Consider the following 25018-nt stretch of genomic DNA (forward strand, 5'->3'; position numbering starts at 1 on the left):
TTAAGCCCCTGCACACTTGGATCCTCCCTTGCTGAGTTTGCCTGCCCACCCAGAGGGGCAGGGCCCTGGGGAGTTTCTGGGGCAGGCCACGTCCTTGTGCTGTGTCAGGGTTGGGTGCAGCCTCACCGCTGAGTCCGTGTCCTGGGGGGGAACTGCACAGTGATGGCCCACCTCTGTGCAGCCAATGGCCTGTGCTCCCCAATGCCATGCTGGAGCCTCCACATTTATATGATAAATAAAATTTGCAGAATTTTAAAATATTGTGCACAGAATTTTAATTTTTTTGGCACAATTTTTTAAATTTTTTGGCACAGAATGCTCTCAGGAATACCACAGGCACATTCAGCAGTGGGTGGGTGGGTATGACCAGCAGTCCTCTTCCTAGGAAGTGATTAGTCATTCATAGAGCTAAGGGGTGAGGCTAAGGAGGGAGGTGGTTACAAAGTAGTGCCAATACGCAGTCTATGGAGAAAGTGGTCTTGTTGCAGCAAGAAGAGGTCAGGAATCCAAACATAAGAAAGCAGGCTGGACCACAGCTTTTAGAGGGGAAATCAGCACTGTCTTTGGGTTGATCCAGATCAAAATGAAGTTGCAAGCCACTTAACATTTGTAGCCTGATTTGTAGTTCTAGATCAAAACCAACGAGCGTTCCTAACAACTGCAAAGTGTCTTGGGGCAGGGGATGCTATATCTCAAAAGAATCATAGAAATTAGGAACAGAAAATCCCTATTTGGTTAACCGCTCAGTCCATCTCTGTTTAGCAGGAAACATTGGAAGGGGAAAATAGTGCTTTTAAAAAGTTCATGAGTTTTCAGAGCATAAAATATAATAGGAGTAAAAAGTCTCTCTCACACACGATCACAGATATACACACAGGTCTCTTGTGGAAAGAAAAAGAATTTGCAATCTGGAATGTGAAAGAATTTTGTGTTTTAAAAAAAAAAAAAAAGCCCTTCAATAAACATAAGATCCCACCCCCTTGGCAACTCTTCTTCCACTGTCTCTGACTTAAAGGGAGGAGTGAGCCAATTATCTGCAGAAGGAAAACCAGCAACTTACTAGCTGCTGGGGGAGAGAGACAGTGAGAGAGGCAGGGAGGAAGAATCAATAGACAAATTCTAAAATGTAAAGAAAAAGCAAAGCATTTTAAAACAAATCTCAGATGAGGTGGGGAAATCTATTTTATCTGCCAGGATTTTTTGCAGTGCAAGAGTGAGGGTGTACTTTCAAACCTGCTATAATAAGAAACTTCCAGGCCCCCCTCTTAACCCCTAATTTGCTTCCCCCTCTTTATTTCACAGGGTCTACATAAAAGCACTATGGGTCAGCTGAATGCACACACTAGCCTTGACAGCTAGGTGTCGCACCAGAGGCCACTTCCATGCAAATGAGTCTACGAATTACAAGTTGCAAGACAAGAAAGTGTGTGGGAGACCTCGTGAACTGAGACTACCAGGAGAAGAGCAAACCTCTTCAGAGGGCAAAAACTACTTCTGGTACAGAGAGCCTACTTTGGATCATGTCAATCTTCTGACCCAATAAAGATCACCCATGGGGAACCAGCCCCTGGAGCGCTCTGGTCTTTCCCAGTCCAGCTAAGGTCCAAAGTGGTGGAGAAGAGCCCAGCTCAGTGACTTGGGATCCAGAAAGGAGCAGCAGGAGCAGCAGCCTCTGAAAGCCATCAAGACAGCTTCATCCACAGCACTAAGATTCAGGACTTCTCCTCCAAACAAAGAAAGGTAAGGGAGAGGCACTGAACTTGAAATTAAAGCAACGGAAAGGGAGAAAAACACCCTGCAGAAATAATATCAGTGTGCATGAAAATGAAAGGTACTCCAGGATTTTCTAATCAATGACAGGTCTGTAATGCACAGTTCGGTTTGCTTCTGCCTATGTCTCTTTTAGCCAGATGCAATAAATCATTTAGGACTAGTAGAGAGAGAGAGATACTGTAACTGGTGACTGTAAACAGTGGCATCTCAGGATGTTTTTATGTATGGTCAGTGGTAGGGAGCATACTGCATGCAGTAATTCTCAGCATTTGGGTATTGAAAGCTAACATGTAAAAGCTCCAGGCAGCAGGTTTTTTATCTTCATTATGTTTTTCTGTAACTGGTGCATAGGATCAGACTTTTCACCACCTCACTGGAATTTAGGCATGATCTCTTCAGTGCACGCGTGGATTTGCAAAGGCAGATGCATTATAATGTAGTCTTAAATTTGCAAAAACAGCATTGTCTAATGATTAGAGCAAGGGGCTGGAGTCAGGAGACTTCTTGGTTTTAATGCTTACCTTGTCACTGGCTCACGGTGTGACCTTAGACCAGTCGCTTTCTCTCTCTGTGCCCTGGTTTCACAGAGATAGGGATAGTTTTAAATTTACCTACCTTTTGTGAAACAGTTTAAAATCATTGGACAGAAGGTGCTCTAAAATTGCAAAATAGTATAAATCAGGTGTTTTGTTACCCTCAAGTCAGTGCACGAAGTTAAAGACAGAGCAGGGAACAAATCTATTTTTAAACCTTTAATAAACTTGAAGGAAGAGTCATAGATTCAAACCAGCTGGTGGTGTGTGTTTGTCCTCTTCTGATTGATTTTTACTTTATTTAGTAAATAACCATGTGGTCTCTTTCTGTTTCCTCTTTACTACCTTTAATCTTTCCCATGTGTGGCTCCCTGTACCCCGCAAGGGGCTTGAACTTGGTTTCTTTCTCTGAGTAAGAGAGGAGAAAGATTTGAGTCAGAGAGAAGCTGTGGTGATTTGAAGAGCGTGAAAGACAAATGAAGGTTCCAGGTTATGCCGCACCCTGCAAGTCAGGTGCACAGGGGAGGCAGTGAAATGAATAACAGCTACAGGAATTAGAAGTGCTGAAAGGATCTATTTACTGTGCACTAGACCAAAGGCAGGCTGCAGAGCATGGGAGCTCCCTTAAAGGAATAATCTGACCAACAGAACCTCTCAAGGGCACCATAAGGTGACATTTTAAATGAATATTAGGTGTGCTGGGGGAGATCTGTTTCCAGCTGTCACTTCCCCTAACCTCTCCTGTGCACAAACATCCCTCAGTCAAACCTCATAAAATGACCACATGGGTGTGTGTGTGAGCGCACGCACAATAAGGGTTTGCCCTGCTCAGGTTGGCAGGCAGTGTAGCCTAGTGACTGGAATTTGGGGCACTCTGAGAGCCAGGAGACTTGGGTTCTGTTCCCCACTTTGCTACTGACTTGTCTGACCTTGGTCAAGTCACTGAGCCGCTCTGCGCCTCATTCTCTCCCTCTCGGTAAAATGGGGATGATAGTACTTTTCTCTCAGGAGTACACTGAAGGAAAAATTAACAAAAAGTGCTTTGAAATCTCTGGATTGAAGGTGCTGTGGAGATGCAAAGGGGGTATTGATTTATTGTATTTTTCATGGCCAGTGTGTCTTTGAGAGGCAGGAGAAAAGTTGGAGCTGCCCCAGACTGTGTGTATAGGAATTAGAGAAGGCCCATATGTTTTAGGATTGTTCCCAACTGTGCACTCTCCCATGCTTCATCAAGCTTGTTAATTGGCCCAAGCCATAAGGCTCCCACCAGTTCCCAAGAGAGACTGTTCTGCAGATTCTCTGCCCCGATTGTTAGGATGAATATGAGAGAAAAATTCCTAAAAGTCCTGTGCTAGACAGGATGGACAGAAAGTGGATTATTTTTATTTTCAGTGGAGGAATGTGTGCTGTCCCCTTTTGGAAGAGAACGGACAGAGAGTTGTAGGTGGCTTGTTATCAATAAAGTGATGTGACAAATCCAGAGCAGTGTGAAAAGCCTGCACGTGTAAAACGAAACTGACAACGTGTGTATGCTCCCAACCAGACCCAAAACTAAAATCATACTCTTCTGCCCCAGTTCAGTTGTTTGCTTCTTGTTCTCAGCATGTTCTGAAGGATTCAGGGTTTATAGGGTTTATATAGGGTCATTATGAGCTTGGGGCCAGCTTTTCAGCTGTACATCATGCTCAACTGGGGCCAGATATTCCAGTGCTCAGACCCCAACAAAGAGCTTTGCTGAAAATCTGGCCCTATGTTCTATCACTTCCTCCAGTGCTCAGCTGAGGAGCGTCTGTTTCATCCCCAACCCCATAGAACCCCTGTGGTGGGCCAACTCTCAGAGCCGCTTTATATTATTATCCATTAGGTTTGGATAGTCCCCGACTTTGACCACTTTAAAGCTGTTAGCCCAAATGAGTATTTCCTCCACGCACTCAAATATAGAAGAGATGATGCACACGTGCAGCTTGGCATGTCTGTATGATAGATGCAGAATTCTCCTCCCACCCATTGAAATGAGACACTCTCCTGCTTGCTTTCTTGATGGGACTGTATATCTGTGATTTACTGCTAGTTCACGCAGTTGCCTTTCGGCCGGTATTTATTTATTTATTAGTTTATATTACGGTAGCACCCCAAGGCTGCAGTGAGGATCAGGGCCCTGTCATTCTGGGCACTGTACCAAACACATCAGATAACACCGATAGAGTTCCGTATTTGAAGAATGCTACCGTATTCTAACAGTATTCACCCTGTAGCAGCACAGCTGCAAGACACTGGGCCAGATCCTCAGATGGTATAAATCAGCATCACTCCACTGAAGTCAGTGCAATGACACCAGTGTACACCAGCTGAGGATTTGGCCCTATGTACAGCATCAGACCATTATGGCAGGATAATGTCAATCTTTTTTATAAGGATTGTCTGGCAAAACTGATTCTCCTTTTTAAATACCCCACCTTACTAAACAAAGCTCAGAGATCACGGGGGGGGGGGGGGGATGGGACTTTTGCCTAATCCCAAAACAGATCAGTCCTCATCCATTTGGTGCACAGACCCTAGAACCTGCACATCCTCGTGTACAAAGGAGAGTACAGGGGCCAGTGAACACCACTGGATGTCAGTGTTTCTGAGGAAAATTGGTGACTTTGCACTGAGAAGGTGCAACCTGTTCCAAATTAGACACAGTCCAAACATAGGGCCGGATCTTGCCAGCCTAGCCTGGCACAGCGCTCACATCGACAGAATTGGACCCATGCTACATGTGCACAATATTATGTCCTGATTTTACTGCCTGATTGTAATTTAGGCTGTAATCCCCTTTGAGTGTAATTTAGATTATAATTTGCCTTTGGGGCAAGCACTGCATTTTCTTTTATGCTTCTTACAGAGCTGAGAATGCTGTCAATGCTCAGTAAATAACCATAACAATGAGTAGTAATGTTCTGCTAGTGCCTTAAGCCACAGCACAAAGCCAGTAGGGATACTGGCTCGGACTTCTTACAGGCTTCTTTATTTACAAAGAATATTTCGTTATTTCTCCTTGGTACTTAACACATGTAAAACATTTTATGTGATTTTCTTGGCATAAATACCAGATACATAAAGGTTTGGGAGATGAAATTCACATGGGGAAAGGATAGGAATCCAGATCTGTACCCAGAAATAATCTCTCAGTGTATATATAAATACTCAAAACCTATCATTCAGTAAACAACACCTACATTTAATAAACAGCACAGTGGGAACTTGATATTTCTTTCATACGCTCCTAGTAACCAAAATAAACTGTCCAAATGTGTCTGCTATGCTATGACAGCTAGTTTTCTACAGTGTGCCTGTATTTTTCTTTTCTGTGTACAACATATTTGATCTGAAAGATAAAAAATGTCTGTGAAATCCATGTTTTTCTATCAAGATTTCCTGTATCTTTCTGCTGTGTCAAAATGTAATCTCCGGGGTCTGTAGACTCACTTTAGTATTCACCTTGCCCTTTGGTTATATCAGAAAGCTGCCCTCTTCCCGCACAGTCCCTCATTTCTCTCAATACAGCCAAGGACTGCCAGAACTGAGGACTAACATGTGAATGTAAAGAGTGACACATCCATGAAAAACAAAACTAGCATTTCTGCAGCTCCATCCACTACCAGCCATCTTGCTGCAAAGCAGCAGTATTTGAGATGCTAACAGTTTGGGGGTAAGGAGCTCTGGCCTAAGAGATTTGTTGGATAAAAATCTGGTGTCAGAATTTGAAAAAGAACATTTGGGGCCCAAGTCTTTGAAGCTAGTGTCTGATGATGCAATTCTGTGCCTGCAATTATGTGTACCAGCACTTTAGGTCACTTGGACTCTAAGTATCTTATTGATCCTAGAAAGCAGGTACTGTGAGCAGCTCCCATTTAAATACCTAAAGGGAGTGGCTAGATCTTAATGGGAGCTGCTCAGTGCTTCTGGAAACCTGGCTGCTTCATTTAGGTGTCTAAACGAGAACTGAGCTCTTTTGAAAATCAGGCCCCAAATACCTAAGTGGCTTAAACTGTGGGTATGAAACTGGAGTCATGGCTAGAGCCAAGCTGATAAATTAGCCCTCAATGTTTAAATAAAATGGCAAATTGTAGTTCAAAACTTTATGTTCAAATATAAATTTCTTCATTTTGATGTGACTTAGAAAAGAAAATTCTCCTTAAATCAGGCTAAAAAATGAGACGGTTTCCCTCATGTAATTTCCTTATCAAGATTTCCTATATCTGCTAAGCAGACCTGCTAACCAGAACCAAACGCTGTATCTTACATCATGGAGCAATCCACAGTGCTCTTTGAGTTAGCTGTAAGAAAACACAGAGGTCTCTCCACTACAGCCTCACTCTTCTTTCCTTTCTCTCCACCCCCGCCTGCTTTTATTTTGACCCTTTCAGCACCAAGCAATGATGAAGACTGTGTCCAGTGGGAATTGCACCCTGAGCGTGCCAGCCAAGAACTCCTACCGCATGGTGGTGCTGGGAGCCTCCAGGGTGGGCAAGAGCGCCATCGTCTCACGCTTTCTCACTGGCCGCTTTGAGGACCAGTACACTCCCACCATTGAGGATTTTCATCGCAAGGTCTACAACATCCGGGGAGACATGTACCAGCTGGACATCCTGGACACATCTGGGAATCACCCTTTCCCCGCAATGAGGAGGCTTTCTATATTGACAGGTGAGAGGGGTGGGGTGTGAGACAGAAAAGGGTGTCCTACTGAGGGATGGTGGGTCAAGGATCCCAACTGTGGATCTCTGCTTGACAATAATAACCAGGACACCATTCTTTCCTAACAAAGCACTAGTTATGGGAGATAGATAGAGGGAATGATGGGTAATGGGATGGAGCTTGTTATAAAGATGCATCTTTTCCCCAGTGACATTCCCTGACTGGAGCACTCCAGATGTCATCAGGGAGTACATCACTCACCCAGGAATCAACTTGGAGATGTTCAAAAATTTGAGTTTCTTTGCCTAATTTATTCTCCTCCCCTCACCCCCCGCGTATAATACATATGACTTGTGTTTTTTAACTGCGGTGACAAGTGAATGGTAAAATCAAAATCTCACAGGTATAAAGAACGCCAGGAGAAAGAGGAAGTTTGTCACCACCATGCACAAGCAATGTAATACAAATGTAAAATATACACTGAGGGATTTAAAAATGACTTGACAAGGTTTTTAAAAAAATTTTTAAACTGGTTCCCTGCTTTTGGACAATTAAAAATTCCAGTGGAATGCATCTCCCTAAAGTCACTCCCTCCACTCTTACTATTTCTGCCTTCTCCTGTAGTCACCCAGAATGAAGTAAACCACATATTAGAAGAATGGTGGCCTCATATGGAAAGTGTTGATAAGCTAGGAGTTCCTGTTTTCAGTGGGTGCTGCTGTGCGTGCATCACTTCTGAAAATTAGACTGTGGGTGTATACATGGCTGAATATACAGCCAAAGTTCATAGCCCACCTGGGTTAAGTCCTACTTGCCCTACTATCCAGTGACACCCCAAGTCTATATTAGGTAGCGCTTGATACCAGGATCTGCATCCTACATGATGCAGATGCCAAACTCCAGGATGTGGGTGGGGGTAAGCTTGGGTCCATGAAAGATCTCTTTCTCAGTTCCATGTAAACTGCACTTAACAGGCTGTTAGTTTGCTTTATCTTATATTTGTACAAGAAAGATTCTCCCAGCATGGTAAGTAATACCAGAGGACCTATGTCATTTGCACTTCCTTTTGTACTCTGTTTCTCTTGAGCCAGTGAAATTGTAGCAGAGCACTGGATTCTTGGAAGCTCAAACTCATTTCTCAGATGCTCTGAACAGACTGGCTTGTGGGTCTTGTGGTCAAGTGCTGCTCCTGTTCTTGTATATTGAAAGGGTCGAGGTATCATAGCTACTGTTTTCTGCTCTTGGGAGTTGCTAAACAGGTGGTGTTTTTTCAGGAGAAATGATCTGGGAGGGGGGAAAGGGGGGAAGAGTGAGTGACCCAGAAGAATTAAGTCAGAAGATTATTGAAAACACATGGTGCAAATAGGCCACATCAATAAGTCAAATGCAGTCTAGGATAAGACAACAGGATATGACTGAGGAAATAGTTTGACCATAAGATGTTTCTACAGCTGTGGGAACAAGGGGGAAGGTGAATCAGAAGGTGACCAGGAACACTCCTTAGAGAGTGTATAGGATCGAAGGAGAAACAAGCAAAGAGGAAGAATGATGGGTGTGTAGGGGGAATGAAATCTATTGTTTTAAATAGAGAGAGTGAAGATAAGTGAGGTAATATCTTTTATTGGACCAACTTTTTGGTGGAAGGGAAGTAGACTGCTCTGAGATGGATTCTAATAAACAAATCCTCTGGCTTTCTTTGTAATTACAGGGGATGTTTTCATCCTGGTGTTCAGTTTGGATAACAGAGACTCCTTTGATGAGGTCAAGAGGATCCAAAAGCAGATCCTTGAAGTCAAATCCTGCCTGAAGAACAAGACCAAGGAGACAGCTGACCTCCCCATGGTGATTTGTGGCAACAAAAATGATCATAGTGAAATCTACCGCAAGGTGCGCTCGGAGGAAGCAGAGAAGCTTGTCTCCAGCGATGAGAACTGTGCTTACTTCGAAATCTCAGCCAAGAAGAACACGAATGTGGATGAGATGTTCTATGTCCTCTTCAGCATGGCCAAGCTACCTCACGAGATGAGCCCTGCCCTTCACAGGAAAATCTCTGTCCAGTATGGTGACGCCTTCCACCAAAAATCCTTCAGGATGCGCCGGGTCAAGGAGATGGATGCCTATGGCATGGTCTCCCCCTTCGCTCGCCGACCCAGCGTCAACAGTGACCTGAAATACATCAAATCCAAAGTTCTCAGGGAAGGCCAGGCAAGGGAGAGGGAGAAATGCACTATCCAGTGAAGGGGTATCCACCATTCTGAGTGAAATCATTGTGTTGGTGCAGTGCCTTAAAGTAAACGGTTTGAGAACAGGTTCATAGCACCCACCTGATGGAGGATGCCCACCATGGCCGTAAGCTTGGCTCTTCCTCAGACCTCCACAGCATCGCTAATGTAAATAGTAAACTTCTAAGCCACCTTATAAACAGTTGAGGAAATCCGAGGCCTGAAAGGTGACTAACTTCTTCATTTCTTAATTAAGTTCCTTTTCGTTCTTCTCCTGTCTGAAGAACTTGGACTTGTAAAGAAGGATTTGCTTCATGCCTACCCAGGGAACAGGTCAGCAACACAGAGAAGGCATTGGGTTTATGTAAATAACGAGTAACCCATCATTCAGCCTCTGCTGAGAAAAACAAATGTGTGTCTTTTTTCAAGCACACTTTAAAAATGCTCCAGTTTCCCCATCTTCATCCAACGGATAATGGTATTAACCCAGGCTCCCCGGACTGAGGGTGGACTCGATACATGGGAATGCAATTCTGACTGGCCAGGTAGATGAGCTCTGGTTTGCTGTATCTTAGAAAGTCCGGGAGCGATGAAATTTTGCTGTACAGGTGGCAATTTCTAACAGCCATTGACGTAAATGTCACTTTTGTATTATAGCTTTAATCTTGTTTTTGTTTTGTTTTTTCAAGTGAAACCAGGTGGCAATTGTGTATTTGAAATGAAAACCGTATCTGTGTTCTAGACTTGCCAAGTATTTTCAGTTTTAAGGTTACATAATATGTACAGTAATTGAAAGTGAAATTGTACTATAAAGCCGACACATCTGACTGCTAGCTCTCCTCATGTGTGATTGCTTCTCAAAACAAACACAAATCTGTTACAGGTACTCACTCACTCTGCCCCACCTCTCTATCAGAGCAATGGTTCCTTCCTCCTGTCTTTGACAAGAGCTGGACGTGATTTGAATTTTGGCTTGAACCATTATAGAAAGAGGTTTGGACCTTCCTCTGAAATTCAAGGGTGACAGGACATGGGGAGTTGATTTGGAACCAACTCTGCTTGGAACCATCCCTTCATTCCAGAGTTCTCCTTATTACTGGTGGGGTTTGCCCCTGAACAGAGGATGGGCATAGGTAGCACCACTAAAGTCCCTGACAGCACAGTCCTTGTGCTAGCTCTCTGCACAGTGTGAATTTTGCCACTGTGATTAATTTGGAGTTGAGTCACTCTTTCCCATTCCTCCCTTGCCCTGGTCCCTGGCTGCTCTCTCCCTGTCTTTTCTATTTCAGCATCTCTTGCTTGGTGTGCTGGGGCCCTGTGTGCACTCAGAAAGCCAGATGTATTCCCTTTGATATGAGCATGCCACTCCCATTGACTTAAATGGGAGAAACGCATACATAGCTGTGGGTAGAATCTAGTTCTAAAACTGTAAGTAACAACAGTGCATATATTCTTCCCATGAGTGTGTGGTTTTTATATATACACCTCATACCAGCCCTGGCATATTCCACCCTGCCCCATCCCTCACATACTGCCCCTGTATGTATTCATCTCGCTGTGTCCTGGCTGGAGCTGTGGGCTGAATGCTAGTTCATTCTGTAACTTGACAGGTGACAAAAAATGACAGATATTTGCTAGAAATAGCCTCTGAGAGACCCAATCCTGTCTCCACTTGTCCGTCATTCCATCCTCTCCTTGTATTCACAGGTAAAACGCACAAGTGTTTGATTCCTGGTGCCATGGCAACACCCTATATTATCAAGTCTCTCTCACTCTTTATAAATATGTATACTGTTTATGATTAAACCTGATTGATTTATTAGCAGTGTCCTGCCTGATTTTGCTTTTAGCAGGAGTAATTAGGAAGGCAGTAGGGTTTTTATGTAAGGTGTCAGGTGATTTTTGAACAGGGGGCTTCAGCTGAAGTCTTAGAAAAGGATTCTGTTTTCCTGACGGGAGCATACATTTAAAGGGATTTTCATAGCCCGTTCAGACTTCATTGACCTGCTTGGAACAGAACATTTTATTTTCTCCAGAAGGCTCCCGCTACATACATCCATCCCTGACAGAGCTCTGAGGATGCCATAATTTTTGGCAGCTCCTGAGAAGGGGTTGGGTTGTTTGGGTCACAGGCCGTGGTGCTATGCTACAAGCACAAATGAAAGGGGGCCCGTATCTCCTCCAGAGCACAGGCAGCTAGCTATGCTCCCCACGTTGCTCACGGTGCAGGGAGCCAGCCGCTCTCTCCCTCCTCTCATGGACTGAAAACACTGTCCACCCCTTCTTGGATTAGATGCGAGCTCTGAAGGAAAATTGTCCTCTGACCCACCATTAGAACTGTGAAAATAACTGATTTTTTGTTTGGTTTGGTTTGGTTCTCTGGCAGTTCTGAAAAATCAAAGAAAAAGGTAATCAGAATTTACAGCGTATTGAAAAAAAATTGGAAATTTCATTTCTGGTCAAATGAAACGTTTCACAACCTGAAACAAAATGTCAGGTTAATTTTATTTATTTATTTATTTATTTATGCGCGGGGGTGGAAGGAGGCACGTATTTTTAGCCTTTTGTTTTGTAAGCAGGGTCTGAATGTACTCTCCCCTGACAGCTAGCTCGGGAGGGGGAGAGACTTCAGGAGCAAACTGTATTTACATGAACACACCTACTCTGCGTAGGTATCTAGCAGACAGGAGTTGTGTAGCTCCAAGTAATCAGCTTTGTCTAGTGCTGGGTTTCAAATTACTTTAGTATTGAATGCAGGGGTAGAGAAATGTTATCAATGTTATCTTCATTGTATGACTAAAGGGGAGCAGAACTGTGCTGAGCTTGTCCAATTGAGCGGCCATCCTCAGCTGAAAGGAACTTGCTAAGCCAGGGGCTCAAATGCCAGACCTCTGTGAAAGTCAGAGGGGTGGGGACAGGTGTTCCCAGCAGGAGGTGTGGACTCTCCCTAACGGTCCCTAATCTGGTTTAACCTGATCCTTCCCACTGTTCAAAGGTAGAGCTAAATAGACTTCATTAGGAGCCTTTTGTTATGTTAAAGTGCTCAAATGAGAGCTGAAATCACTTGGGGGGGCGCAGTGTTTCTGTCCAGCCTGCAATCACTCAGAGACTGATGTGTAGAGGTCACAACAGAGAGGCAGGTGGTAGCAGAAGGTGACTGACAGCCAGCGAATGAGCGGCTGGTGAGGCAGTGAGCAGAATGAGTGGCTGGTGAGGCAACAAGTGGCTGGCGAAGCAGCCAGACGGTGAGGAACCGCGGCTGGCGAAGCAGCCAGCCACAGCAAGTGCTCAGATGGTGAAGCAAGCCAGGTGCCTTCTTCCCCAGGTGGGAGGTGAACTCACACAGATGTGCCTCTGAACCCAGGGTCCTCGCTGATCAAGGACAACCACAGTGAGTGGGGTATGGTGAGGGAACAGAGAGGGGCACAGTAAAGGACCTTTTGGGTGTCGAACTCAAGAACATGAGGTGGAAGGCACTGCCCCACGCACTCTGGGGTGGGCATCCTGCTCACAGTTTTATGTTTATGAATCCTGCTTGCAGCATTTTCCCTAATTAATGTCGGGTGACTTCTCTCCTTTCATTAAATGTTTCTTTTCTACACTCAGGCTCTGTGCTTGCGAGAGGTGAGGTATCGCCTCTCAGAGGCGCCCAGGGTGTGTGTGTAATTTTCCCAGGTTACTGGGTCGGGGCTCGAGCCAGTTCTGTGTTGTATTGTTGAAAAGGAACCCCTAAATAGCGAACCTGGCCCCGGTTGCTGATGGCTCCATCTGGCAGAAGGGTTACAGTTTTAACAGAAGCAAAAGGCATGAAGGGCTAGATTCATGGAGGAGGCGGTGTCCCCCTTTTAACAAGTAGCACAGTCATTAGGGCACTCACCTGGGATTGGGAACACTTGAAATCCAGAGCAGGGATTTGAAACAGGTTTTCCCCCCTTCTAGGTGAGTTTCCTAACCATCAGGCTATTGGCTAAAAGGAAGGCATGCACCACAGTCACTACCACCTGCTCCTCCTCAATTTTGTGACTAGTGCCGAAATCGCCTTGTGAATCTAGCCTGACAAATCAAAATGGTTTGTTTCAATAATTTCAAATGCACGATCTACAGCTTATTTAGGTTGGGGCCAGCTGCCCACGCTGGGCCTCTTGGCAGCTTTCGGGGTGGTTGAGTCTGTGCTGTTGCCTTGGCGTTCCAAGGAATGTTGCTGATGTGTGTGTGGAATTGCTCTCCATTGGTCTGAATCACACCTGGAAGGCAGGAGTCATTGGATGCTGATAAACAGTGAGTCCGATCACAGCTATTATGATTTCATATTTGTCCAGTGCCCATAGTGTGCAAGGCACTTTACAGACTAGTAAAAGGGGAGGGGGCTGTCCTGGGGGCGCTTACAGCCTTAGATAAGGAGATATAATGTAGGGAAAGATGTCCAGATAGGAAGGGGCATGGGAGGAGGGTAAGGTGACAGCAGTCAGACATAGGTGAGGTTTTTCGCAGGAGTGGGTGGGTGAGATTCTCTGGCCTGCGTTGTGCAGGAGGTCAGACTAGATGATCATAATGGTCCCTTCTGACCTTAGTATCTATGAATCTATGTGACTGCTTTGGTAGGTTCTCCATGCTTGATGAAGGGCTACTGATGTTTGTTAGTTGCCGATGTTGCTAGGCCAAAGTATGTGTGGGAGGTTTGTCTGGGGAGGTGGGGGAAAGATGCTGAGGGAGAGGTGGGTGTGAGAAGGGAGAAGTGAAAGGGCATGGATGGGATGAAGTCACACAAATTGATTCCGAGCTGGTTCTTGTAAAGAGCTGCAGGCCTGGGTTATTTCAAGACCTTGTCTGTGGGCCTCCTCTGGATGGGTATCTGACACTAGTTGCCATCTAGGAGCTCAGCCGTTACACCTACGGCCGGTCACTGATAGAGGTTTTGCTGAGGCATCTGCTGGGAACTGACACTTTTTTCCCTTTGGTATCCTCCTCACTTTGTCCTTCTGCACCTATAAGAACCATCTGAAAGTGCTTCTTTTTGCTTTTTTCTTCAGTTTTTAAGCTCTGTTAACCCTTGCATAGGCCCCACCCCTCCATCACTTTTATGGGATTGGAGACGGGCCAGAGATGCTTTAGAAATTAAATCACTGTAGTAACCCACCTAGCTGTGGAATTAGATGAAAAGGTTTCCTTGAAACAGGTCTAAAGTGGGATATAATGTATATTTTCCCCCTGGTTTCCATAATGACTGTCTCTTCTCTCAGTTCACAGTGACAACAAAAAGTTTGCAGTGGGTGAGGTATACAAAAGCTGATCTACACCAGTTCCTGTATATATTGCCTCTTAGTCCTCATGGGAATGTAATGTGAACCTTCAGAAACAAGGACAAGGGGCCAGCCCCCATAACATACCTTCACTGATGATACTTCCAGCAAGACACATATTGAGAAACAGGGTGCAACTGCTGTTCTATATAAGATATCAACTTCCATGCAATAACTATAAGACATGGTGCAGGGATATTTGATCTAGCCATGTTGCAGGCCAACAAAGTGGGTGGATTTTAGCATTATTGTCCCATCTTTGGGGCCCAAGCACCGGACTCCCTCACTCCCTACAGAATTGCCATCTGGTGGGTTCAGGGGATGAGGCCTTCCTCCAGGAAACATTTGATGCAACTGGGGGGAAAGATCATTACGCCATCAGCCCAGATCCTCTCCTTACTTCCCTCCCACACACACAGTCACAGGCTGATCCCAGCATTTGGGCTATGCAATGGCTATTGGATACTGCTTTACTAGACGGTTATTGACAATGTAGACTGGGAGTTAGGTCACAAAAATGATTATGGGGCTGCTACAGAGAGTGACTTTTATAAGGATTATGGAAAGGCTGAAAGAGCTAAATATGTACAGCTTAGGCAAACAATCTCTAAGGGAGGTGATGGTATGAAAACTTGCTACAAGTAGTTGAAGCATGTAGACAAATCAAGAAGAGGAGTTATTTATGGTTGGAAGGGAGCCATTGCTGCGAACGATCTCCAATGGCACAGATGACTTCAACCTCCATGATAAGAGGGTGAGCGTCCTGGCTTACGCGGATGACCTGGTCCCGACCGTGGACGACCCAGAGAGCCTCCAAGGTATGCTAGATGCCACCAGTCGAACTGTCGACTGGATGGGGCTCCGCTTCAATGCAAAGAAGCGTGCAACTCTCTACATTGACGGCAGCAAAAGGGACTCGGTGCACACGATGGGGTTCCAGATCCAGGACGAGCCCGTCATCCCCCTGGCAGAGGGGCAGACATACCAGCACCTTGGCACGCCGACGGGTTTCCGTGTCTGGCAGACACCCAAGGACACCATCCAGGAGATCTTGCCGGATGCCGCCAAGATTGATGCCTCCCTGCTAGCACCGTGGCAGAAGATAAACGCCCTGAACACATTCCTGATCCCCCGCATCCCATTCGTCCTAAGGGGATCTGCTGTGGCGAAGGTACCTCTCAACAAGGCAGACAAGATCGTCCGGCAGCTGGTGAAGAAGTGGCTGTTCCTTCCCCAGAGAGCCAGCAACGAGCTGGTCTATGTCACCCACAGGCATGGCGGTGCCAATGTCCCCTGCATGGGCAACCTGTGTGACATCGCGGTGATCACCCACACCTTCTGCCTGCTGACGTGTCCCGACGCCATGGTAAGGAACATCGCGGCAAATGCCCTCCATGACGCAACAAAAGAAGCGGCTCAGCAGAGCCCCCTCCAACCAAGACATTGCCACCTTCCTGAGCGGTTCTCTGGATTGCGAATTCGGACGGGACGGGCGCGACATCGCTTTGCTGTGGTCCCGCACTCGCAATGCCACGTCGCCTGGGGAAGAGCATCGGCTGCCTCTGGGAGTGGTGCGAGGAGCGCCAGGAGCTGGGAGTCCTGGTGCCGCAGATCAGGTCCGACGACAACACCATTGTCACCCAGAGCGCCAGGGGCATGCTGGAGAGGACCCTGAAGGCAGCCATTCACTCACTGTACATGGAAACCCTGAAGCTTAAACCAGACCAGGGTAAAGCCTTCGAACTGACCAGCAAGTGGGACGCCAGCAACCGCTTCCTCGCCAGGGGCAGCTTCACCCGTTTTGCCAACTGGTGGTTCATCCACCATGCCCGGCTCAACTGCGTCCCGCTCAACGGAGCCGTCCACCACGGGAACCAAGACAAGTGTTGCAGGAAGTGGGGCTACTCCAACGAGACCCGGCCCCACGTCCTCTGCAGCTGTAAGCCCCACTCCAGAGCCTGGCAGCTGCGCCACAACGCCATCCAGAACCGCCTGGTGCAAGCCATCGCATCGCGCCTGGGGGAGGTCGCTGTGAACTGCGCCATCCACGGTACTGACAGCCAGTTGTGACCTGACGTGGTAGTCACCGACGAGGCCCAGAAAAAGATCATCCTCGTCGACGACATGGTCTCCTTTGAGAATAGGACCCCAGCCGTCCACGAAGCCCGAGCTCGTAAGCTGGAAAAATACGCCCCCCCCCGCCCCCGGCTGACACCCTGAGAGCGAAGGGCTACGAGGTGCAGATGGATGCCCTGATCGTTGGAGCCCTGAGCAGTTGGGACTCCTACAAGGAGCGTGTGCTGTGGACCTGTGGGATCGGTCGACACTACGCACGGCTCGTGCGGCACCTCATGGTCTCGGACACCATCCGATGGTCCAGGGACATCTACATCAAACACATCACCAGCCACCGACAGTACCAGGAGATGTGAGTGGGTACGACATCGTGCATCAACTATGAGAAAGGGATCGAGAGACTTTTTCCATTGGACCATATGAACTGGAACCATAAACTCACTGAACATTAAATGTCACCAAAGAGGGTAACTCCATCCTCATCATCGTATCCACTCATTATACTCCACACCTGAACATAACCATTATATGAACAACATACCCCCATATCTCAATGTCTGTACTTTGACCCGTTTAACCTTTTACCCCCAATCGGGGAGATTGCAGATTATGTATTCCTTACGCCACCTGTTCCTAAACCGAATTCGCACCCCTTGATAATCTGTACCTTATTCCCTGATAACCAGAAACTTCTATGCTTAAACTCTGTACCGTTTTCTTTTTATTTCAACATCATCTTAATAAAATTATTAAATCTAACTGGGAATAATGATGTAAACAGAGTCAGGATGAGCTCTACCCTGACATCTGGTGGTGAGTTGTGGCTGGTTGTGGAAAAGAACTTCAGGGGCTGATCTCATTTGCATAGGCACACCCACCCGACCTAGATGGTTACTTTGGCTGCTGTAGGAGCCCCAGTTTCTCCGTTATTGGGGAAGGAAGAATAAACTGTTGTTATCCTGATTATGTGAATCAAGGACAGTGGAACTGTACTCGGCCTTTTGTTACGATGGAGGGACTCGCCATCAACTAAGCAGCACTCGCTAGGCAAGGGTCATGGGCTCCAGAGCCCAGTGACTGGGGAAGAGGTTTGGGATATGTATTAATATCTGGTGGTATAGGCTCCCTGGTGATGGCCTAAAACACCAATTGTACCTTTTCATCTCTCTACTGTGGCATATCAGAGCTAATTTTGATTCCCTTAGGAGTCTAGTTACAGACTGCTGAGCTGAACTTGATTTGGAATAATGGTGTACCAGTACTGAGGCTCCCCTACTACAAGCTGAAATCACTAAAGAGCTACTAAATCACTAAAGAGCTAAAATTACTGAGTGCTGTGTTAAGTAGTGGGATGAGCTCTGAAGATATATTGCAGGATGGCTGGCGGAGCGGAGCAGCTCATGGGATGGCTGGTGGAGTGGAGCGGCTAATGGAGTGGAGCAGTTTGTGGGATGGCTAGAGCAGCTCATGGGACGGCTGGTGGAGCGGAGCGGAGCCCCACGGAGAGGCGGGGCAGTCGGCTTTGGACCACGTAAGGTGCCCCTTAACCCCCCCATTTCCACCCAGGCTGGGAGGTAAAACTCTGCAGATAAACTTTTGAACTCTGGGGATGCACTGACCAAGGACAGAGACTCAAGGACCAAAGGGAAAGGACATGGCCCAATTTGCTGGGGTGGGTTTTGCTCATGGTTTGTGTTACAATTCCTGTTTGTGGTGTTTCCCCAATATAATGCCACATTGTTTCTCTCTGTTGTTAAAAGGCTTTTGCTACGCTCAGCCTCTGTGCTTGCGAGAGGGGAAGTATTGCCTCTTGGAGGTGCCCGGGGGGGGGTGGTATGTAGTTATCCCAGGTCACTGGGTGGAGGCTCGAGCTGGTTTTGCATTGTGTTAGGGGAACAGAACCCCTAGATACTGAACCCAGCCCTTGTTGCTGCTAACTCTGACAGGCAGAAGGGTTACAAAAAGATTAAGTTAAGAAGGGGAAAATTCCTGACAGTGGTATTTATTGGTATAATCTCAAGTCATGGAAGTCTCATTAGAACTAGATAGGGATAAACACTAGAATATATACTAGCTTGCAAAGAATCATTCTGTGCTGGTAGTGTGATGGACTGGATGACAGAATAGGTTAGTTATCTCCATCTCTAAGAGTGTCTCTGTGATGGAACATGAGATGCCCAAAGTCTGCATCAAAGAGGTCAGACTAGACCATCACAGTGGTCCCTTCTGGCCTTTCAATCTGGTATCTATGAAAAATCTCCCTAAATTTCCCTTTACTTCCAACCCCCTTCCCTCCACACACTCTCACTATGCCACTTGGAGGTTGGGTAGTTCTCTGCTCCCCTTCAGGCAGATCAATATTACAAGGTAGACCTGATGACCTGTACTAGACCCCATTTTGAGAGCATCTTCAGAGGAGCTCAGTGACATATTTGCAGCAAACAATCAATGAATTATCCATGAAGAGAGACTGGCTCTTACATATGTGTTCATTATTCAAAAGTATTTGATTGATGATTTATGCAAATGTATTCCAGCCAGTGGGTGGACGGTGGCTGGATCATTTAGATTAGACGAGACGGAGAGGCAGGGGTGGGATAAGGTCACCATATTTTTCAAAATTAAAAAACAAAGCAGGAAATTTTTGTAACAACGTTTATGAAGGGTGTGAAATACTCAAGTGCTCCACTGATTTCCAATGGGAGTTAGGCACCTAAATGCTGTTGAGGATCTGGGTCTTAGTTTCTGTGCCTAAGTTCCCCACCTGTAAAATGGGATAATAGCACTGCCCTACTTCATATGGGGGTTGCAAAGAGAACTATGTTACAGACTGTGGGGTGCTCAGATACTATAGTGGTAGAGTTCCAAAGAAATACCAAAAATAAGCTATTGCCTCATCTAGTAGCTGAACTACTGCAAGGCCAACAGTGGGGGAAAAGGAATTGCATTTCCTAGGAGCTATATACCACTTTTAAACTGAGGTACGCAGACTATGCACGTCCTCCTGGCAGCCTAGAAAATCCCATCAGTTTAAGGGTTAAAATCCCTCCACCCCCAGATCAGTGCACTGTGGTGTGTGAACCGGGAGTGGATTGCAGACAGGTGGGAGCCCAAGAGCCTGTTGCACTGGCAGAGGGTGACCAGATGTCACGATTTTATAGGGACAGTCCCAATTTTGGGGTCTTTTTCTTATATAGCCTCCTATTACCCCACCCCCTGTCCCGATTTTTCACATTTGCTGTCTGGTCACCCTACACTGGCATGGAGTATAAATTACTCATCCATCCCCTAGTTGTTTTGGAACCTAAACCCCTAATGCAAACACAAGTTGATTACAAAATAGTGTGTGTTTTGATAAAGTGGCACTGGCTAGGGAGTGGTGACAGGGCAGGTGGCTCTCTGACTGGCTGATACAGGCGAGTGCCCCACACGCAAGGGGACAGTTTGTTCCAGTCCTGGTGGCAGGATGCCAACCAAAGAAATACAGGTTTCTAAAAAGAAATAAAATAAAAAGGGAAATAAACACAGCGTGGAAAAGTGTTCTGCCAAGTGACAGGAGGTTTACCTGGGAATTGCATGATGGGGATGAACAGTTCTCCTTGGAGCCTTCGTAGCCAGAGCTCAGCAGCAGTTTTCAGACACTTTTTATGAGCTGCTGCCAGCTGGGAGAAACCTACATTTTGGCAGTTATAGAAGAGAACAATTCTAGCCAGGCACACCTCTAGCAAGATGAACATTCTCCCCTTACACAAACACAATGACTCATAGGCTGTGCAACTCCCTAGACTTCAGTGCAGTTACACAAGGGCCAGTATTATTATTATTACCAGGAACTGAAAGCCCTGGTGTTGCATAGGTATGGGAGTTGGGCCAAGTAATCCACGATCCGTCCACACTCCCTAATACAACTAATGAAACTGTTGCAAGCAAATTACCTGTAGAGTGAGGATGGTGTTTGGTTGAGTTACCTCTGATATCACAGTGGTCTAGGACTCTTGGCATGGCATAGATACCAGCCTTACTGTAGCTGTTCACTGTACGGGTGTACTTCATACATTCAGAATGGCTGAGAACTTAAACACTGGATGGTAACAGACCGTGAAGCCCAGTGATAACTGAACCTGGTGATATTCGGAAGAAAAAGCTCTCAGCCATGCTTGTAGCAGTGTCTATCATGTCACACTGACTCAACAGGCATTCTAGGCTTCAGAGTGACAATCCTGGAATCTTATACAGACTATTATTATTTTCTGTATTAATTACTTGTGTGGCAGTAGTGCCTAGGAGCCCCAGTCACTGGGCCAGGATCCCATTGTGCTAGTATAAACACACAACAAAGAGATGATCCCTGCTCCAGAGAGCTTACAATCTAAATAAAGGCCAGGGCAGAATTTGGCTGACAGTAGCCAACTGTACTATAGCCATACTGTGCCCATCACAATAATAATGAGGAGTCCGGTGGCGCCTGAAAGACTAAAAGATTAGTCTTTAAGGTGCCACTGGACTCCTCATTGTTTTTGTGGATACAGACTAACACAGCTACTCCTCTGATACTTGGCATCATCATGATGTCTGTCCTATGCTTTATTCATGCTGACTAGTCATCTGCACAACCCTTGTCTCTCAGGCATTCTCCCTGTGTGGTAAGCTGAAATGGGTATGGCTGTATGCATTAGAAGTCAGCCACTGCCCTGGTTATCATTATAAATAAGTGATCAGTATGTCTGTGAAGACCTAGTAACTATTATATTCTAATGGGTAGCAGCACTTATAATTTGTGTAATTTTAGGGACAATGTTTCTTCAGCTGGACTTGCTAAGACACAGCTGGAGAGGACAGAGCTCCCATACAGTCCTGCCCAGAAGTCGTAGGGCCCTAGTTGATTCTAGGGCAAGACGGGAAAGCCAAAATTAGAAATATTGTCCCCTCAGTTCTGGGGGCCTCATGTTTTGGGTGCCCAGCTTGTTGATTTTCAAAGGTGCTGAGCCCCTACAATTCCAACTGATATCAGAGAGAGCTGTGGGTGCTCAGCACCTCCGAAAATCAACAGGTGTCTCAAGTTGGGCATCCAAAAATCAGCAGCCACTGTCGAACATATTGGCCTACGTCACTCCTGCAATACTCTCATGGAGGGCTGTTCTAGGGATTGCTAGATCACTTTGCTCCTTAGCTGACTCATGAGTGGTTCTGTAAGATGTAGCCAATTGGGTGCTGAGTGTGGGAGAGGAGATGTTTGTACCCCATCACTGAAGGCGAAGTAGTGAGGAGTGTGGGCAGCAGGGGGAGGGATTCTCTTCTCTACGGCTCCCTTGTACTGCTGCAGAGTGTAGCAGAGCCCTGCTTCCAGACAGGAGAGAATTCTCCTCCTCCCCCTATCCCCCGCACAGGCTTGGGCAAGGCAGTTTACATTGTCCTAAAAGGCCCTGCTGCAAGCCCCTCTGTTGGGTGAGCATTGGGGGCAGGAAGGGGTCTCACTGGCTTCTACAGCTGCTCTCTGGGAGCGCGCTGGCTTCTACAGCAGCCTGGAATCAGGAGGGCGCAAAAGTGGCTTATAGATTCATAGATATTTAGGTCAGAAGGGACCATTATGATCATCTAGTCTGACTTCCTGCACAACGCCGGCCACAGAATTTCACCCACCACTCCTACAAAAAAAACCTCACACCTATATCTGTGCTATTGAAGTCCTCAAATCGTAGTTTAAAGACTTCAAGGAGCAGAGAATCCTCCAGCAAGTAACCCGTGCCCCATGCTACAGAGGAAGGCGAAAAACCTCCAGGGCCTCTTCCAATCTGCCTTGGAGGAAAATTCCTTCCCGACCCTAAATATGGCGATCAGCTAAACCCTGAGCATATGGGCAAGATTCATCAGCCAGATACTACAGAAAATTCTTTCCTGGGTAACTCGGATCTCACCCCATCTAATAGCCCATCACAGGCCACTGGGCCTATTTACCATGAATATTTAATTACCAAAACAATGTTATCCCATCATACCATCTCCTCCATAAACTTATTGAGTTTAACCTTAAAGCCAGATAGATCTTTTGCCCCCACTGCTTCCCTTGGAAGGCTATTCCAAAACTTCACTCCTCTGATGGTTATAAACCTTCGTCTAATTTCTAGTCTAAATTTTCTAGTGGCCAGTTTATATCCATTTGTTCTTGTGTCCACATTGGTACTGAGCTTAAATAATTCCTCCCCCTCTCTGGTATTTATCCCTCTGATATATTTATAGAGAGCAATCATATCTCCCCTCAACCTTCTTTTAGTTAGGCTAAACAAGCCAAGCTCCCTGAGTCTCCTTTCATAAGACAAGTTTTCCATTCCTCGGATCATCCTAGTAACCCTTCTCTGTACCTGTTCCAGTTTGAATTCATCCTTCTTAAACATGGGAGACCAGAACTGCACACAGTATTCCAGGTGAGGTCTCACCAGTGCCTTGTATAACGGTACTAAAACCTCCTTAAGGCTTAAAGACCTCTTAGCTCCTTCTCCCCGGGCTGGGTGAATTCTCACCCTGGCTCGTTTCTCAGCGTTCTGCCAAAGGGTGAAATTTTCAAAAGCACCTAATTGACAGCGAAGCCTTCAATCCCACTGACTTTCCATGAGGCTCAGGATCCTAGATCACCTGGCTCCTTTTGAAAATGTTCCCTCAATTGTCTAAGTGTAGAGAGGGAGTTTGAGGTCTGATGTTTATTAAAGAGCAATGTTGTTTTGAACGGGGTTCCCATTCAAAGGAACAATAAGTGGCTTTCCAGGAGAGGGGTTTAAGCTGAGAACATTTCCTCGGTCAAATGGCTGAGAGAGGTCTTTATTTTCATTTGATTACGTTTAGAAAATAGGGACGCTTGATTTCTGTTCAAACAGTTGGGCAAAGGAATGCACTCCCGGGGACTGCATTGACTCAAGGACAAAGGTTTCAGAGTAGCAGCCGTGTTAGTCTGTATTCGCAAAAGAAAAGGAGTACTTGTGGCACCTTAGAGACTAACAAATTTATTTGAGCATAAAAGCTTTTGTGCGCTACAGCTCACTTCATCGGATGCATTCAGTGGAAAATACAGTGGGGAGATTTATATACGTAGAGAACATGAAACAATGGGTGTTACCATACACACTGTAAGGAGAGTGGTCACTTAAGGTGAGCTATTACCAGCATGGGGGGACGGACGGGGACTTTTGTAGTGATAATCAAGGTGGGCCATTTCCAGCAGTTGACAAGAACGTCTGAGGAACGGTGGGGGTGGGGAAATAAACAAGGGGAAATAGTTTTACTTCGTGTAATGACCCACCCACTCCCAGTCTCTATTCAAGCCTAAGTTAATTGTATCCAGTTTGCAAATTAATTCCAATTCAGCAGTCTCTCGTTGGAGTCTGTTTTTGAAGTTTTTTTTGTTGAAGAATTGCCACTTTTAGGTCTGTCATCGAGTGACCAAAGAGATTGAAGTGTTCTCCAACTGGTTTTTGAATGTTATAATTCTTGACGTCTGATTTGTGTCCATTTATTCTTTTACATAGAGACTGTCCAGTTCGACCAATGTACATGGGAGAGGGGCATTGCTAGCACATGATGGCATATCTCACATTGGTAGATGTGCAGGTGAACGAGCCTCTGATAGTGTGGCTGATGTGATTAGGCCCTATGATGGTGTCCCCTGAATAGATATGTGGACACAGTCGGCAACGGGCTATGTTGCAGGGATAGGTTCCTGGGTTAGTGGTTCTCGGATGTTCTTGTCAACTGCTGGAAATGGTCCACCCTGATTATCACTACAAAAGGTTCCACCCCGCCCCCCCGCTCTCCTGCTGGTAATAGCTCACCTTAAGTGATCACTCTCGTTACAGTGTGTATGGTAACACACATTGTTTCATGTTCTCTGTGTATATAAATCTCCCCACTGTATTTTCCACTGAATGCATCCGATGAAGTGAGCTGTAGCTCACGAAAGCTTATGCTCAAATAAATTTGTTAGTCTCTAAGGTGCCACAAGTCCTCCTTTTCTTTCAAGGACAAAGGTTGTTTGTTATTTTCCCAGTTAACATCTTTTCATTAATCAGGGATTAAAGTAAGAAGGATCTCAGGGGCTCACAGGTTGGTTCACCCTCTTTTGGACATGGAGAGCTCAGCTATCCAGCCCTCCACTTCCTCCTGCCTCTTCATGGGCTGGTGAAGAGAATCTGAAGCAGGGGCAGCAGGAGGGGCTGGTTGGTGTCCGGCTGGGGGCATTTCTGGGGCTCCAAGCCTTCCTGTCAGTAGGTGGAGCAGCACTAGCACCTGCTAGGAGAATTATCCAAACTAGGAGTCTCTGATCAGCTTTCTTTCTTCTACAGGATGATCTGTCCCCCTGCTGGTTCCCCCTCCCTTATAAGGGGGCAGAGAGGGAAAAAGGAGAGTTTCCCACTTCTAGGCCTCCCTTCTCTTCTGGGGAAAA

The 25018-nt window shown here is 46.1% G+C and overlaps 1 protein-coding gene across 1 annotated transcript; it reads left to right on the forward strand.

Moving 5' to 3' along the window:
• Nucleotides 1-926: 926 nt before the first annotated feature.
• RASD2 (RASD family member 2) lies at nucleotides 927-11123 on the forward strand. The gene is made up of 3 exons (XM_074949893.1): nucleotides 927-1740; nucleotides 6719-6998; nucleotides 8698-11123. The coding sequence occupies exons 2-3, from the start codon at nucleotides 6728-6730 to the stop codon at nucleotides 9225-9227; spliced, it is 801 nt and encodes a 266-aa protein (XP_074805994.1). The 5' UTR covers nucleotides 927-1740; nucleotides 6719-6727; the 3' UTR covers nucleotides 9228-11123.
• Nucleotides 11124-25018: the final 13895 nt, after the last annotated feature.

The sequence above is a fragment of the Natator depressus genome, chromosome 1 (assembly GCF_965152275.1).
Source record: "Natator depressus isolate rNatDep1 chromosome 1, rNatDep2.hap1, whole genome shotgun sequence".
Taxonomy (NCBI): domain Eukaryota; kingdom Metazoa; phylum Chordata; order Testudines; family Cheloniidae; genus Natator; species Natator depressus.